The sequence below is a fragment of the Vulpes vulpes genome, chromosome 1 (assembly GCF_048418805.1).
Source record: "Vulpes vulpes isolate BD-2025 chromosome 1, VulVul3, whole genome shotgun sequence".
Lineage (NCBI taxonomy): Eukaryota > Metazoa > Chordata > Mammalia > Carnivora > Canidae > Vulpes > Vulpes vulpes.
This window is the reverse complement of record NC_132780.1, coordinates 150,289,817-150,308,185: the sequence shown is the minus strand read 5'-3', so window position 1 is coordinate 150,308,185 and position 18,369 is coordinate 150,289,817. Positions and strand designations below refer to the sequence as shown.

Genomic DNA, 18,369 nt, shown 5'->3' with positions numbered 1-18,369 from the left:
CTTTATTTTCTGTAGTGTTATGAAAACATAGAATGCTTGATTTTGGCAATATTTTGACATTAATATTAAGGCACTTTTATATTATTTTCTTTATCTAGTCTGTAATGTTCACCCATGATTCCATTATTAAATCTTTGTGACTTCTCAGTGAAAACATTAAAAAAAAAGTGCAATTCAATTCATGAGTACTGAGCTATGAAATTTTATACTAAAAGAAATCTAATAATCTAGTAATAAGGACTTTGACTTTACACTTGGTCAGTGGTGACACAAAAAATAGAATCTATTTCAGTTTCTAATGTTTGTATAAGTAGGCATTGTTTGGTATGGAAAGGATTTAATAACCACACAGCCCAAAGACACTTTTTGCAGACTTATCAAATGCTAGAGAGCACAGCAATCCTTGCAACTCCAAACCAACCTCTCAGCCTGTAAAGAAGGAGACCAAAGATTACGTGATTTGTCTAAGGTCACATAAACAGAACTTTAACACCAAAATGGTCTCCTAGACTCAGATACAACATGCTTTTTACCACACTCCACAGCACTTAAAAAGAGGGGGAAGACCTATTCTTAGGAATCAGAAGAACGCACACACACCCAAAGGCACAGGTTCTTTGTTTTGGTTTTCGTAGATGTTAAAATGGCACTCAGAACACTTGCGTGCACACCTACGCTAACTCATCATTTTTGTTGTCTTACCTCATTCTGCAATTATGCCCATTAAGATTTCAGTTCCTATTGCTTATATTCTATAGGTCTCAATCATCCATGGCATCTTATCTCCTCCCTCCTTTTTTTTTTTAATTTCAAGGTACAGATTCTTCAAGTATTTAAAAATTGTACTGGCTCTATTAGAAGGAGGCAAGAGAGAAGTTAAAGTGGAATTATTTCTTATGCAAAAGAGACTTAAGAGCAATTATTTAGTTTTTCACTTTGATCTGCCAAATGATTACGTTTCATGGTTATTCTTTGCAACTATACTTTACCTGGGGTAAAACCAGAATCTTCTTATTACTCATAATGCTGGAGGGATGGGTCAGTTCTCTGAAGAACATTATCTTAACCAGTGAACTCTACAATACCTGGTGTTGACTGATCAATCCTACAACCCCTTTATTGATTTCTCAGAGAGTTCTTATCTCCCTAAGAAATGGGACTAAATTAATCTTAGTAAAAATTCAGAACTGACACTGAGTTCAGAAATTCACAGAATCCTAATTTGGAATGTCCTGCATTTGCCTTTCTTTGAAGGATACTTACTGAGGCACTTACCATAAAATATTTTTATTATTGCCCATCTGGGTTTTTTTTTTTAAAAAAAAAAACTATTTCTCCAGAGTATTTTGGATGTCAACTTATTACAGAACTCTAGCCCTCTCTGGATAAAAGGGATTAATACATTCAAAATTTACTAGTGATGAATGGGCCATCCTGAGAGAGTTATCAAATAGAGTCACAGAATGCACCATATGTACCACAAACATGTTAAGAAGACCAGCAGCCTTCTTTGTTTTTTTGTTTTGTTTTGTTTTTGCTTTTGAGAGTTTCATTTATTTTTTATTTGCAAGAAAGAGAGAGAGAGAGAGAGAGAGAGAGAGCACAGCAGAGACATAGGCAGAAGAAGAAGCAGGCTCCATGCAAGGAGCCTGACATGGGACTTGATCCTGGTACTCCAGGATCACACCCTGGACCAAAGGCAAGTGCTCAACCGCTGATCCACCCAGGCTTCCCTGACCAGCAGCCTTCTTAAAGATGCCCAAATGCCTACCATTCTGCATGATGATGTCACACATAAAAACAAACATGAGGCAGCATCATAGAGGAATTAAAGTTTGGGGACAAATTAACTCACATCCTCTACCATCAAAATGATCCTTCCAACAAAATGGACACCCAAGGCAATTTTATTAGTGAAATCCAGAATATAGCAGAAGTCATTGATCCACTCTCACAAATGGCAGAGAAATATAAGGAGTTTTCTAAAATAAAAATGCAAATGCCAAAGGAAAGGAGATGTCATCGTTCATTTGTTTGTTTTCGTATTTCCTTCCTTGGTCATTACCAAAATTAGTATAAAAGGATCCGGGGCAATCAATTATGATAAAGATACATAGATCCAGTGCCTGACTACCAGAGATTTATGAACTTAAATTTACCATTTATTTTATTATATGATGTTGTCTTATTAGGAATTATGTATGGATCAGAATCAACATTCAAGGCATACTGAAAATCATCTCTAGATAACACATCAGAAGCATCGGCAGTCCAAACTTTTTTTCAAGTATGTCAGTATCTACTGTGTACCTGTTACCAATGACTATAGTTAGGCACAATTAGAAAAACAGATTATTTAGTTGTTGATTCAAAACCTTGGGAGCTTCCCAGGTGAAATTTGATATTGCTCCCCACACATGGAGAGCTGGGAGAGACCAAATAGGTAGACCACTCTAGATTGGTAGGTGGTGGGTTTAGTAAGCAAGGAACTTACTAATAAGCTTATCTTAGGTGTCACAAGATGAATAGATCTCCACACCCAACAGCCAGAATCTTAAAAGTCTATATAGAGGTCTTAACTGGATTCAGACACTATGCCATTCAGATGGTCTCAACACCTTATTCTCTCTCTCAAGGCAACTTCTTTGAAAACAGCTCCCACAGGCATATTAGGCAGAATGTATATTCCAAGGAAAGAGTGGCAGGAGGCGGAAGGTCCTCCAACTACTGGAATTCAGCTCATCATGGGTCAACCAGCAGTCATGTCCTTTCAGTGACCTCCAACAGTCAATATTATGACAGAATATAATATGTTACAATATAAAATACTTTACAATTGTTCCATTGTTAAGACATTTCTGATGAATAATTATAGACTTGCTATCTCAAGCCTAGGTGAGAAAAAAGAATCAGGGATGTTTATCTTTTCTACACTTAGAATATTTCCAAGCTACTAAGATTTACCATTATTATCTCATAACCTATGAAAAATAATAAAATACAATAATATCCTTGGTGGCCAAGGCTTTCTCTATCATGTATGCTTCCACTATAGTCCATAGGACTCTGTCTTGTTCAAAAGTCATTCAGAAATGTCCACTAATTTAAAAGGCTCTTTCTGCTTGTTCTGAGGACATATCTACCTAACAGATCCTAGATTACAGCGGCAAAAGTGCTCTCCCCAACAAAAGTCAGACTTGTTATCAGATAATAACATTGGAAACTATAACCAATGTTAGTCCCATGTTTTTTTATTTGCTAACAAATTTCTTCTTAGAAAATAATTAATTTTATTTGTATTAATGAAGCTATGAATAACTAATTGAACCTTATTTTAAAAGTGTGCTTCACTGAATCATCACAGAATTCTAAAATGCCTAGCTTTCTGCATTTGTGTATTTTAACTACATTTTTCTTCAATTTTCTCTTTCACTCTATCAAAAAGAATTGGTACAATCTCTTTTTTTCTGAAACTGAGAATAATGTTTTTTGCAAAGTTATAGGTAAATTTGCAAATCATTGGATAAAACTGTCACCCAAAATTCAAAACAAGTTGAAAAATTTTAAACATAAAGAGTAAAATTTCAGTTATCTAATATTTAAGCTTTCATATCCTTGTATGAAATAGATCCTGTTAAAAATCTGTCAAAGGACATAATTTCTCAATCTCAGAAATTTCTCTTACTCAAAAAAGCAATATTTATGACATTCAGAAATTGACTATGTTAGTTTGCTTCTATCAAACTTCAATATAAAGTGAATTGGAAGATTTACCCTTCTCATTATTACTACTGTTGTGATATTTATTGAACATTTATTACTTGAGAAGATAGAATTGTCTCTTGAGACATATTATATTAATGTAATAGAAGTTATTAGATTTATGCATAAAATCTGTTTTTATCATCTCTTAAAGAAAGAAAAAATTATTATCTCAATATCCTGAGGTGCATGACCATTTTTACTATGTTAATACATGAATTTTTCCTTTTCATTAAGAAATTTTAGTTGAAGATAAACATAAGTGAAATTCTTTGTTGATGTATTTAATAATCTAAAGGAAAAGATTTTGGAAAATAGTGAGGATGTCCTGCCTTAATTTTACTTAGCTATTAAAACATACTAAATAGAAATATACTTACTTTCAACATTATTCCAGAAATAACTTCATGTTACAGAGATAAATGTTACCCAGGTTAAATTTATTATTCTGTGTATCATTATTCTGAAAATGAACCTGATAAATAAAATCAGACAAGTAACATACTGACACACCACTTCCTAAAATGTGTTCCAGAGAACACTAGCTAGAATATTCACTATCATTGTGCACACACATCTAAATGCATTACATTGGTAGAGAGTACAAGAAATACAAGATTAACCTCCAAAATGTCTTATGGCCTTCAGTGTGTTTAAATACAATATGAGTCTCCAAAAGAAATAAGGCTGTGTAGTTCATTCTGTACATAGTGTTTCATGAATACTATTGAGCATAGATCAGAACCTCTTTTCATGGAGCAGTTTAGAAAATCAGAATTCTAAGGAATGTACTTTGGGGAACACATGATACAATGGTTACTCAAGCCTCATCAAGAAAAAGAAAAGATCCATTCAGCTCCAACACGGTTTATTGTGGAACCAAACAGAACTGTATTGTTATAAAATAGTTTCCTTTCTCTCTGCAACCCCACAAAATCACCTTTAGTGTAATCTGACTTTGCAGGATCAGAGAGGACTAAAATATCCAGCATGGCTCAATATGTTGGTTTTTCAAGGGATGAGAATGTCCTTTTCAATTCATGCTAATTGAGTTTTCTTTTTCATGTTTAAGAAATTGGGAAAATATTAACCAATTGGTGAAAAATTTAGATGGGATTGATAAATTTAGGATATTTTGAAGGATTTGAGTATAATATTTCTTATCTCTTACCTACTGATGCAACTTTAATTGTCAAGCTCCCAGGAATCTTTACTTCTAATCTCCAAAGAGCAACAAATTCAGAGGGGGAAAAAAGTCGATAGCTAATGGTAGCAGTTCTCTTACCCCTATTAAGTGTACATAATATAGTACAGTATATTATACTATAGATATATAGTAACCCTACTGAGGCATCCAATTAGCAAGGAAGAAGTCATACTTTGCAGACAACATGGTAGTCTATGTAGAAAACCCAAAAGACTCCACCTGAAAGTGTCTAGAATTGATACAGGAATTCAGCAAAATTGCAGGATATAAAATCAACGCACAGAAGTCTGTTGCATTTCTACACAAAAATGAAGCAGCAGAAAGAGAAATCAAGGAATCGATCCCATTTACAATTGCATCAAAACCCAAAAAACCTTGGAATAAACCTAACGAAGGTTTATTGTTTATGAAAAAAATTGAAGATCACACAAAGAAATTGAAAAGCATTCCATGCTCATGGACTAGAAAAACAAACATTGTTAAAATGTCTATACTTAAAAAAAAAATGTCTATACTTCCCAAAGAAATCTACACACTCAATGCAATCCCTATCAAAATACCACCAGCACTTTTCACACAGGTAGGACAAACTATCCTAAAATTCATAAGGAACCAGAAAAGACTCTGAACAGCCAAAGCAACCCTGAAAAAGATAAGCAAAGCTGGAGGCATCACAATTCTGGACTTCAAGCTCTATTACAAAGCTGGAATCATCAAAACTGTGTGGTACTGGTACAAAAACAGGCACATAGATCAATGGAAAAGAACAGAGAATCCTGAAATGGACCCTTAACTCCATGGTTAACTAATCTTTGACAAAGCAGGAAGGAATATCCGACTGGAAAAAGACAGTCTCTTTAACAAATAATGCTGGGAAAATTGGACAGCCACATGCAGAAGAATGAAACTGGACCACTCTCTTACACCATACACAAAGATAAGTTCAACATGGATGAAAGGCCTAAATGTGAGATAGGAACCCATCAAAATCCTAGAGGAGAACACAAGCAGCAACCTCTTTGACCTAAGCCACAGCAACTTCTTACTAGACACAACACTGGAGGCAAGGGAAACAAAAGCAAAAATGCAGTATTGGGATTTTGTCAAGATAAAAAGCTTCTGCACGGTGAAGGAAACAATCAACAAAACTAGAAGGCAACCTACAGAATGGAAGAAGATATTTGCAAACAGCAAACCTGATAAAGGGTTAGTACCCAAAATCCATAAAGAACTTATCAAACTCACCCAAAAAACAAATAATCCAGCTAAGAAATGGGCAGAAGACATGAACATTTCTCAGAAGGAGACATACAAAATAGCTAACAGACACATGAAAAGATACTCAACATCACTCATCATCAGGTAAATACAAATCAAAACCACTATGAGATACCACCTCACACCTGTCAGAATGGCTAAAATTAACAACACAGGAAACAACAGGTGTTGGCAAGGATACAGAGAAAGGGAAACCCTCTTGCACTGTCGGTGGGAATGCAAACTGGTGCCAGTCTGGAAAACAGTATGGAAGTTCTTCAAAAAGTTAAAAATATAACTATCCTACCACCCAGCATTTGTACTACTAGGTATTTTATACAAAGACTGCAAGAAGAGTGATTGAAAGGTGCACACTCACCCCAATGTTTATAGCAGCAATGTCCACAGTAACCAAAACATGGAAAGAACCCAAATATCCATCAACTGAGGAATGGATAAGAAGATGTGGTATATATACACAATGAAATATTAGCCACCAAAAAAGAACGAAATCTTACTATTTGCAATAACGTGTCTAGAAGTAGAGTATATTATGCTAAGCAAAATATGTCAATCAGAAAAAGACAAATACCTTATGATTTCACTCATAGCTGGAATTTAAGAAACAAAACAGATGAACACAGGGGAAGAGAAGGAAAAATAAAATAAGACAAAAGCAGAGAGGGAGGAATTTTGGATTCCACCTTGGAATTTTTTTCAAATAAAGCCAATCATGTAAATTTCTTAACTGTGTGATATATTCCATAACATTGTTCATAATAATCTTTATGAGCATACTTTTAATTTTAAAGAAGATACATAGTATAATTCAGCAATATTATAATGTATACATATTTAAATATTTTAATAGAAAAGTATTTTCCCCTTTTAAAAACCATTTTTATAAACTTTATTATTTGTATGTAATAAATTTAGTAATTTTTAGAACCTCATGAACTCTACAAAAATGTGTTTTAACTATTTACAGCAGCCTAGCCAGTCATACTACATTACATTGGTGGTACTAAGGAACACAACACACATTGAAGTTTTTAGATGTTTATACACATGAACAGCCAAAGTGTTAACCAAAATAATTTCTACTATAAACATTCTAAGGTATTTATTTCCCAGCTCTCTTAGAGATGTCAAATATAAGTTGACCTTTTCTTTTTTTTTAATTTTTTTTTAATTTTTATTTATTTATGATAGTCACAGAGAGAGAGAGAGAGGCAGAGACATAGGCAGAGGGAGAAGCAGGCTCCATGCACCGGGAACCTGATGTGGGATTCGATCCCGGGTCTCCAGGATCGCGCCCTGGGCCAAAGGCAAGCGCCAAACCACTGTGCCACCCAGGGATCCCCAAGTTGACCTTTCCTTGATAACAGTATTACCAGAATTCCTTTATCCGAAAGATATCTGAGTCACATCTATAGCTCTGTTTGCCTGAAGAGGCAATTGCCCACACCACTTAACTTTAATGTGTTCCTTCCCTCCCTGAGAACCTTCTCTTCTCAGTACAGTTTAGATGTTCCTATAACTTCTGAACTGTCCCACATTTACCTCCACTCCTCTGAAACTTAATCGGAGATGAGCCCTGGATCTCTCCTCCAAAGTAATGATCATGAATTTTGTGACAGCTGCTTCCTCTGAAGAGAGGTTTTTGCTCGCTTCTAGAGTCACACCTGTGTTTAAGGTAAGTCCAGAATGCAGAATGTCTGACCCTCCAGGAAGTGAAATGTGTGTACATCAAATCACCCCAATTGATAAGAGACTACTTTCACTTCTGTTTACTTGCCCCATGTGCACTATATTTATTTGCAAAACTTCCCGTAAAAGATTGTCAGAGACCCGTGGATCAAATTTCATACTAATTTCATAGCAACTCTTTATGTATGTATTTATTTACTCTCTATCTAGTTCCATAATGGTTTTATAATCACTTAGCCTTTACAGTAAGCATATCCAAGTTTTCCTTTTATTTTGAAATGCATTTCAGATTTCTCTTTCTATATTAATAAACTTTGGGTGTACACTTTCCAAGTAAGTCAGGCCAAAAACAGTTGGAAAATAATGGGTGCAACCCAGGGAATCTTCAAACATTATATTTTTTAATCTTCATGACATCCTTCAAATTAGTATTACTACTCCTCATCTTACAAGTGAATTAACTAAGACTCTGAAAGCTTAAACAAGATCCCATACTCTTATATTCTGAAGTAGTGGAGTGAGCACTGTCACCCAGAACATTTTAACTCAAAACCCCTAGTTAGTTCTATAATAATGCATAGCTTTCCAAAATAGTCAAAAAACCAAATAGTCTGTGGCCAATACATGTTTAGACAACCACCTAGAACAGAGATCCACAGCTAATATTCAAAGTGATGATCTGAATCCTTTAAGAAAAAGTAACATTTAATTCAATATATTTCTTCAAGGCTTTGAAATTATAATACATTTCAGGATTTTTCATCTTTCAAGTTTCAGTACCATTAAGAGTACATAAATATTAAGAGTACATAAATCTGGGTGTTTCAAACACCCAGAGCAATGCATTCTCATGATTTTAAGAAGTCACAAAGTTTATGTAGTTTTACTTCCAGCTACTTGTACTGTTGTTAAAATTAGCCATGCCCTATTCTAACATTAACTCTGTAGCCACAGTACACTTACAAACATAACTAGCCTTCTAAACCCATCGGGTGAACCACGAGCAACACATTCTACCACTATACCAGGCTATGGTACATTTTACGTTGGAGCAAATATAGGTGACCACTACAGTACATTGACATGTAATTCCTCAGCATCAAGGCAAATTTACTTTCACAACTTTCATAGCAAAATAATAAAATCTTTCTGAAGAGTAAACTTTATCCTTATGCTAGATGTCCTTTAAATGATTTGATAAAACATTAAAATAGTCTATAATACTTAATATATTTTTCTTGACACATATTCCTAGTACCTCTGAAGGAAACTAGACTTTGCTAAGCTTTAGCTCAATAAATGGAATAATCTTTCAGTATTGAAGCAATAAACAAGGGCTCAAAATAAATGGATACTGATTTCAAAAATGGAGCCAAACCACATCATTTAAAATAAAATTCGTCCACATTCTAGTATTGAAATTTTATTAATAATTTTATTATACTGTGTTCAGCAAAATCCATGGAACTCGTTAATTTTCAGGCTGCTAACCAGAAAAAAATATGGAAATACAAGCTAGTTAGTACAACTTTTCCAATCTGTGACAGCTGCTTTTTTTACTATGTCAATTACATTACAAATCTGTGTACACTAAATCTCACACATCTTACCGTCAGTTTCTCCTCTAAATTCTTATTTAATAAGCTTCCTTTTTCATGCTTTTCAAATTCCATGTTGAAACTGAATGAGAGAGAGAAAGAAACAGAGGGAGAGAGAGAGAGAAACAGAAAAAGAGATTCAGATTCTGTCTAGAAAATGATTTGACGTGCTTACATGTTAGATATTGCAGGACATTCCAAGTTGTGAGAGCTCAGGACACTATCAGAAAGCCCTGGCGATAATTTCTGGTTAGCTAGTGTTTCCATTTATAGATGTTCAAACCCCATAAACAGAGCCCTGAAGAGAAGTCAGGCAGCTGGCCTTAGATAATGATAAATGTCACTAGATATAAAAGCAAACTCTTCAACAGGAGAATATTCCAACAGGTTAGGTACCCTGAACCATGAAAGATGCATGTGACAAAAAGCCACCATCAAAGAATTCATTCATAGCCACTGGAGCAGAATAAAACATACTCTAGAATACAGACCTAATAAATCAGTTTACAAAGGACAAATGTAATGGTCATATAACCAATATGAATCAGCCAGCCCTGTTCCTCCAAATTCCAATTTGGGTCGTGGTAGTCCCAACAGTTATGTGTTGTTTTATAGCTCAGAAGTTTAAAAACTCACTTACAGGAAAAGAGCAAAGGATAACTAGTGAAAACCGTTAACACACAACACATATATTCAAGGGGTAGTGGCAATTTTAACCCACAAAAAGTTGGCAAATGATATTTAGAAACACCATGAGATAAAAGTGGTATTTCCCTTCATTTAAAAAGCAAAAAAGATTTTGTTCTTCATTATCCTGGTTTTCCTACTGGGAACAAAGGACATAGAAGATGAGATTCATTTCTCCAAAAGAACAGTGTTGTCAGAATTCTTTGAAAATTGTTACATGTTAAAGAAAATTAATTGTGTAACATGTAATTAACCCTCCTCTATTTTTTTCAGCAAACCAGATATGTGGATAGAAATAAAGAGTAAATATGACTTTCAGAGAGCCAAGACTGGTCTCTATGGTGGTCTAATCCCTTGGCCTGTTTGAAACACTTTAACGCCAGTTTCTGACATTAACTCAAGTTTCCTTCACTTTTTAAGGAAACATTTTAGGAAATGTATTGTAATGCTCCATCCTTTAGAGTAATGATAGCTGGTTCTCTGTCGCCAGGCAGAGCTGCTCCAGAGCTTATTCTGCACCATGATGGCTGAGGATTTCATAAGTGAAATACTTAGTAAGAAGGAAACCCTGCTTCAGAACAATGAATTCAGGAACACTGTATCAGGCTCTTCGGCAAAAGGGACTTTCCTCTCTGGCTCAACTCTACATTCCAGAAAAGGAATCATGCATGCTTGTTGCCCTTAACAAGTTTGAAAATTGATGTCTTATAGGTTTACTAGCATGCAGGATTGGTACGTGTCAAAAGCAAGGCAATAGTTAACATTTTATGTTATGTAAATGGAATTTCCAAATCTCTCTAGGGGGAAAAAAAGCATGCTATGGCTGTAAAAGAAACTTGGTTATTGCAAGTTTAATGCCTGAAGGTGAAATTTAGAATCTAGTTAGAAGCAGGGGAATGGTGGGATGCAAAGCTACTTGGGGAAGAAGAGAAGAGTGATAACGAGAGTATGTGCCAGTGATGTTCCTCCTACCAGGGATGAAAAGTTTAACTTCAGCAAATGTGTCCTGAGAAGCTAAAATGGTGAAGATTATTCTAGGCGCAGGCAGATTTTTTTCAAAATAATAGATAAAAATAATAAAATTAAAAGATACAATCTCTACATTTCTTCCCTCAACAAACTCACCATGTAGGCACGACTAGATCAAAATAGGATAATAATACTCTTACTTAGCTCACTTGAACAGCACTCACCTTGTGCCAGGAGCTCCTTTAAGGCTTTACATATATTATCTCAACTAATTCTCAGAACAACTCTAGATATTAGAGACTATTATTTTCATCGATGTTATGGGCTAAATTGTGCCCCTCACCCCCCAAAATCATGTTGAAGTCCTAGCCTTTCAGAATAAGACTATAGTCAAAAATAGGATATTTCAAGAGATAACTAAGGTAAAATGAGGTTATTAGGGTAGAGTAACCCATATGACTGGTGTCCTCATTAGAAGAAAAGATTAGGGGCAAGCCTGGGTGGCTCAGCGGTTTAGCGCCACCTTCAGCCTAGGGTGTGATCCTGGAGACCCAGAATCGAGTCCCACGTCAGGCTTCCTGTATGGAGCCTGCTTCTCCCTCTGCCTGTGTCTCTGCCTCTCTCTCTCTGTATCTCTCATGAATAAATAAATGAAATCTTTAAAAAAAAAAAAAAGAAGAAGAAGAAAAGATTAGGACAAAAGCAGAAAAATTAGAGAAGGCCACTTGAAGACACAGAGAGAAGGCAGCCATCTACAAGGCAAGGAGAGAGACCTTCCAAAGAAACCAATGCTGCCAACACCTTGACCTTGGATTTTCAGCTTCTAGAGCTGGGAGGAAAGATATTTCTATTAAGTCATGAAGTCTATGGTATTTGTACCACAGTCTTAGCAAACTAATGCACCCATTTAAGAGTTAAAAAAAAAAGAATAAGACAGTTACACAACTAACTGGGGACACTCAAGTTCCCTAGCCCAAGCTCCTAAACACTGTGCACTTAGCACCTTGGAACAAGTTAAGTTCATCACAGGCATAACAGGGAGAGTGGGTAAACAGCACCAGCATTCTGTGGTAAATATTAGCTCCCCTATCCATTTACAGAGGTATGCTTAAAGATATTTTAGCTATGTTTTAGGGACAAAGGCTTTTTTTTAGGTAAAAGTATGCCTGTGCCAAAGCTAGCACTTGTCCATTTACTGGTCAAACAGCAGAGACAGAGCCACACTGGTCTCCTCTCTGCATGTCTGTCATCACAAGTATTTTCCTCCCTCTGCCAGGAAGAGAGGCTCTCCTCAGAATCATGTGACTCCCTTCTCACTTCATCCAGACCTTCCCCGAGGATCCATCTAAAATAGCAAACCCTCTGTCATTCATTTGCTGTGTTCTTCTTAACTCTTATCACCGCTGGCATTATATTATTTCACATGGTATTTTAAGTGAATCCTTATCTATTCATTTGAGGTTTGTCTCTTCTGCTAGAGTATCAGCACCAGAGGGTGCATTATGCATCACTTTAGGCACTTAGAACATAGTAAGGACCAAATGAATACTCTTATAAAGGAAAGAGGAAGGAGGGAGAGGAAGGAAAGGAAAAAAGCAAATGGGGAAAGAGAAAGAAAGGGGGTGAGGGTGGGAGGGAAGGGAAATGTATCAAACAGATGTGACTTAAGACATGTAATACACTGTTATTCACATGACTTTGGGTAGAAAACAGGAATGAAATGCATTTATCCAACACAAATCATATTAGAGATGAACACAATATTGAGTGTTCACTTATCTACTCAAACAGCTAAATATTGGTGTAAAGGAGAAAAACAGACTAAGCAGCAAAAATAATGGGACTCATTTGCAGATTCTATCACCTTCTAGTTGGGTTGCTTTGAACAAATTAATTCTCAGAGTTTCAGTTCCCTTTCCCTTAAAATAAAAGGATAATACCAACCCCTTAATGTTATTATAAAAATTAAATGTGGTAATGTGTGCCAAGAACCTGACACAGTGTCTGGCATCAAGCGGGTTGTTGCTGAAAGTGTGTGCCATTTTTAACTTGGACTATGTGAGGTTTACCTAGAAAAAAAGTTAGTTCAAATATAGTATCAAAATCTGGACAAATGTGGCACAAAAATTAACATAGAGAGTGGGAGAAAATATTTGTGAATAATTGATCTGATAAGGGACTTCTATCCAAAATGCATAAAGAACTTTTACAACTCAACAGTATAGAGTACAAACAACCCAATTTAAAAATGACCAAAGAATTTTGAATAGAGATTTCTCCCAAAGACAAACAAATGGCCAACAAGCTTATGAAAAGATGTTGTGATTAACGGAATGCAAATCAAAGCCACAATGAGATAACACTTCACGCCCACTAGGATGACTAAAATCAAATAACAGCAGTGGCAACAAGTGGATAAACTGGAACCCTCCTACATGGCTAGTGGGACTGTAAAGTGGAACAGCTACTTTAGGAAACAGTGTGGTAGGGTACTTGGGTGGCTCACTAGGTTGAGCATCTGACTCTTGATTCCCGCTCAGGTCATGATCCCAGGTGCGAGATCGAGCCCCTGTAGGGCTCTGCACTCAGCTGGGAGTCTGCTTCGGGATTCTCTCTCCCTCTGCACGCCCCTCACTCCGATTCACGCCCTCTCATGTGCTCTCTCTCAGCTCTAAAATAAATAAATACATCTTTAAAAAAAAAAAAAAGAAAGAAGAAAATAGTATGGCAGTTCCTCAACATTTTATATAGAGAGTTACATGATCTAGCAATTCCATTTCTAGGTATATACACAAGAGAAGTAAAAGCATGTATCCACACAAAAACTTTGTACACAAATGTTCATGATATAGCATTATTCATAACAGCCAGGGAACAGAAACCACACAAATGTCTACCAACATGTGAAGGGTGAAGCAATGTGGAATATCATACAGTGGCATGTTACTGGTCAATAAAAAGGAGTGAAGCACTGATACCACATGAACCATCCAGAATAATGGGCAATTCCAGAGAACTGGAAAGATAATGGGTAGTTGCCAGGTGGTGAGAGGGAAGCAGAATGACGAGTGACTGCTAACAGACATGGGGCTTCTTTTTGAGCTGGTGAAAACATTCGGAGTTAGTCATGATGATGGCATAACTCCAAATATACTAAAAACCATTGAATTGTATGTATTCTTGAAAAGAATGCATTTTATGGTATGTGAATTATATCTCAATAAAGCTATTATTTAAAAAGAAAAGAAAAGAAAAGAAAGATCTGTAATTCCTTTCTAACCTGGAAATTTGCGATTTCTTTCCCAGGAACATAATGTGAGTAACAGGTCACTCCAAACAGGAAATTAAAATCTACACCACCATAGGCCAGCAAGAATTCCATTAAAAAGTTGAACAAATGACCCTCAGCAAATGATATTTACTTCAAGAGACTAGCATCTCTTCCATTTCTTCGCATCCTCGTCGTGTGCCTCTTACAGAGGGTGAAATCTCAGCTACTCAGATTTGTGATGTGGTGCCTATATTCAAAAATGGGGAAAGGAGAGATTGCAGCTATTAAGATGACTTGTTCGTCTACAGGGTTAGAAAGTTAAATATAGTTTGTTTGGTTCTTAATGGTGATTTCTCCACATCTGCCATTTAAAGAACTTTCATCTCCACAGCCACAGCACATATAGATACTGTATTTCTGAAACCTCACAAGGTAGACAGACACCCCCAAGCATGAAGAACTAATGCTGTTTTGTTTTGAAAAAATAAACTGTGAAGCATGGTGTAGACAACTGAGAATCTTCCTCATTGTGTGCTCTAGGAATAAATACCTTTTTATTAAGATAAGGTCCTCTTCTGAGACAATGGATGCCTTTTATACAGGTTTATCATTCCACATGGCACCTGCAGGACATGGGTAGGTCTTGTATGCTCTCCACAGATCAGAAGCCCATGTAAGCCCCACAACCAGGTACTGAGAGACTAGTACATGCCTTCAGGTGCCATAGTATGTTCCCAAAACCACACTGGAAATGTGTACCCAACAGCCAGATGCAAATCTAGCTTAGACCTAGCACTGAGAACTGATCTCACACAGCTAACTATTGACCTACTAGTATTGCTCCTAGTTGAAAATTTACACCCATGCCTCTAGAAAGCTCTGTTTGATGGTCAAATGAGATACACAGGTGGCAGTGGCAGTGAAAAACAAAATGCAGAGACTGGTCCCCCAGAATTTTCTGAGTCTTCTCAGAACCCCTACCTAAGTCTATTTATCAGGTTTGGTGATTATAAACTCTCAAGCAGCAACTGCAGACTCTTCTGGACAGTTCCTCTGACTCTTATCTTCTCATCTGTCTGTGCATCTGGAAGACACAAACAGAGGAAGACTTTAGTGTCCCACCATCCCCACATATAAGCATCCCTTCCAGCTTCTGCAGGCCAGAGGTACAGGATGCTCAGGGTTATGGTATGTGCCTACAGTTGTGAAAAGATAGTGTCTACAGAGGAATTTTTTAAAGTTGAGCTTGTCACTATATAATAAACATTTTTGTAAGTTGAATCTGCCAAGTGGACACAATAGCAAACCCTAAAATATCAGTATATGATAATTATGATAATAACAGCTTAACAAATTTGTACCTTTGTAATTACCACTCTTCAGTGAAACATAAACCTTTTCTACTAGAATATGATTTTTCTACTTCTTCTGATCCTATTTGTGCCCTTATTTTGGTTCTGGGCCATATTTTTAAAATGTCTGTAGAAAAGATTTTTATTCAGTGTCTGAAAAGAGACATTTTCTTTATAAAATCATTTCTTGATGATAGAGCATCCTTTGGAGCACTAGAAAATAGTTCAATCAAATGAGAGCTGAGAACTTTGAAAAGTGGTAGGTTTTTTAATGTGTCCATCTGAAAAATGCAAATCTTTTACTAAAACTTATTGAAAAATAAAATGTGAGGTAAAAAAAATAATACTGGCAACACTGATGGTAATTTATAAATACAGTAATTCTGCTATAACACTAAATCCATACCTCAAGAGTCTATAACATACAAGCTGATTAAAACCCCTTGGGGATCTAATTCCAGGATGTTCCATTTTCTCCACTATTCTATACTCAACATCTACAATTTTTGAGGGATTTAGGATACATTTTCTCTTGTTCATGGTGACATCCATGATGTGTGGGTTGAACAAGTTTTTGCTCTTGCATTTGGGAACACTCACTATATTTCCAGATCCTTTGAATAGTAGATATACTTCCTAGTAGTATCTGTCTATCTCTCTGTCTCTCCATGTCTCTCTCTCTCTCTCTCACACACACACACACACACTCACTCTCTCACTCACACCATTGCTATTTCAGTCAAGACAATAGCCAACTTAAATTGATCAATATTTAAATTTCCTTCAGGAAAAAGGATTCAGAAATGGAAGGCTTTACTTCTTGAATATTAGAATTACAGCGTGTGTTTTTAACTTGAGAAACAAGTTCTGGATGGATGTTTTCCTGTGTCTTTAGGGCTTAATCAAAGCAACCAGATGCAGCCCTGTGGCTCACTCCTCCCCTAAACCCAGCAGCTTAGCATTGTGGTTGTGTTGACATGACAAATCACTTTGCCCCCAAAGTAACAGCTCCATGCCCTCTGAAACAGCGTACCCAGGATATACTTTCAGATTTATCAGTCGAAATTGAAACATGTTCCAAAGCAGTGTGCACTTATACAGAAAGAATGCTTACCTTTCAACTGACTTGGAAGCAGCGAGCAGAACGATAATCCAGCAGGGAGGTCACCGGCCACATTCCCAGAGCAGCTGACCCTGTCAGTCTTTGGAAAGTACTGTTTACTCTGTAACTAATGTCAGATACCAGGCACAAGATACAGAAGCTAAATTAAAAAAAAAAAAAAAGTTAGGCATAAACCTCAGCCCCACAGGGACCATTTCACAAAAACAGTAGTTGCTGTTTCCCCAGATGATTTCTTTATAAGAATGTCTTGGCAGTAACAGGGATTTGGAGTCAAGTGTTGATAAGTTTTGCTGTATATCCAACTATCTACTTTTTAGCATACTGATGAAAATTCTTTAAGCTTCCCTATGGACATGAGAGGTAGGCGAGTTAACGGTTACTTAAAATGGAGTTTCTTTTCTATTTGTATTGATTGGATTTTTAAAATACAATGGAAAGTCCTCCTGAAACAAATTGCCAATTGCCCCAGGGAAGGAAAGTCAGAATTAAGTAGTAGTAGGTGCCCCTACAGGACTGAACCAACTCCACAGTCAGAAAGGACAATTGCCCCGCTATCCAGCTGCCAGCAAATATCCACAGAGGGTAGATTGTTGGTTCACAAACTGGCCCCCATACATGGAGAGCAAAGAGAGCCTGAGGACGAGGCAGGCTACTCCAGATCAGTAGGTGGAAGGCTTAATGAGGAAGGAGACTTACATACAGGCTTGTCTTGGGCATCCGCAGGACAAGTAGATCTCTACACCTGCGCACCAGGATCCTAAAAGCTTGTATAGAAGTCTTAACAAGATTCAGTCACATGTACTATCCAGCTGATCTCCTCAACACATTGCCCTCTCAAGCTGTGCCCTTGAAATGGCTCCTACCAGGGGAACAATAGGCAGAACAAATATTTGAAGGACAGGAGAGATGATGAGAAGCCTCTGATTGCCCGGGTCCATAGCCCAAGGGTCAAGCAGAGGTCATGTCCTCTTGACAACCTCCTCCAACAGAGACCTCCACTGCACTTTCTTCATTTCCCGCAAATTCTTTTCCCTAATTACTCTCAACAGAATGAGTCCGTGTTACCCCAATGACCAATAATTAATGTCCAGTGTTAACCAACGTCGGCTTCTGGTTGACTTAGAGGCTTTTTTAAAACCATGACCCGAGAAACTCAGTGTTTGAACAAATTAGTACCCATTCATTTGATGTTCTGTAGAAAATATATCATCCCAGATTGGCTTTGTCATCCTACCCAAAATATCACCCCACCCTGAATCCTATAATGCAAAATGTATTTTTAAGAAAAAGAAAGGATCACAATCACATATTCACTATTTGAAATTATTCACAACACTACTCTCATTATTTCCACTCATTAAATTGATTTAGGTTGACAATCTCTAAGTGAATACTCACGTAAAACACAATGTTATTTTAAGGTATTATTTCAT

General features: G+C 36.6%; 1 protein-coding gene across 22 annotated transcripts in view; it reads right to left on the bottom strand.

Moving 5' to 3' along the window:
- The window catches only part of MLIP (muscular LMNA interacting protein), a 256,000-nt gene extending 238,232 nt beyond the window's left edge, over window positions 1-17,768 (bottom strand). For 7 of the 22 annotated variants that reach the window (XM_072734334.1, XM_072734180.1, XM_072734314.1 and 4 more), the window contains exon 1: window positions 9,547-9,721. In XM_072734334.1, the coding sequence (XP_072590435.1) occupies window positions 9,547-9,609 (63 nt within the window). In that variant the 5' untranslated portion in view covers window positions 9,610-9,721. Of the gene's footprint in view, window positions 1-7,789; window positions 7,930-9,546; window positions 9,757-14,612; window positions 14,709-15,442; window positions 15,546-16,927; window positions 17,076-17,632 lie in introns of those variants that run through there. The other 15 variants (XM_072734271.1, XM_072734319.1, XM_072734159.1 and 12 more) reach the window with 12 other exon arrangements.
- Window positions 17,769-18,369: the final 601 nt, after the last annotated feature.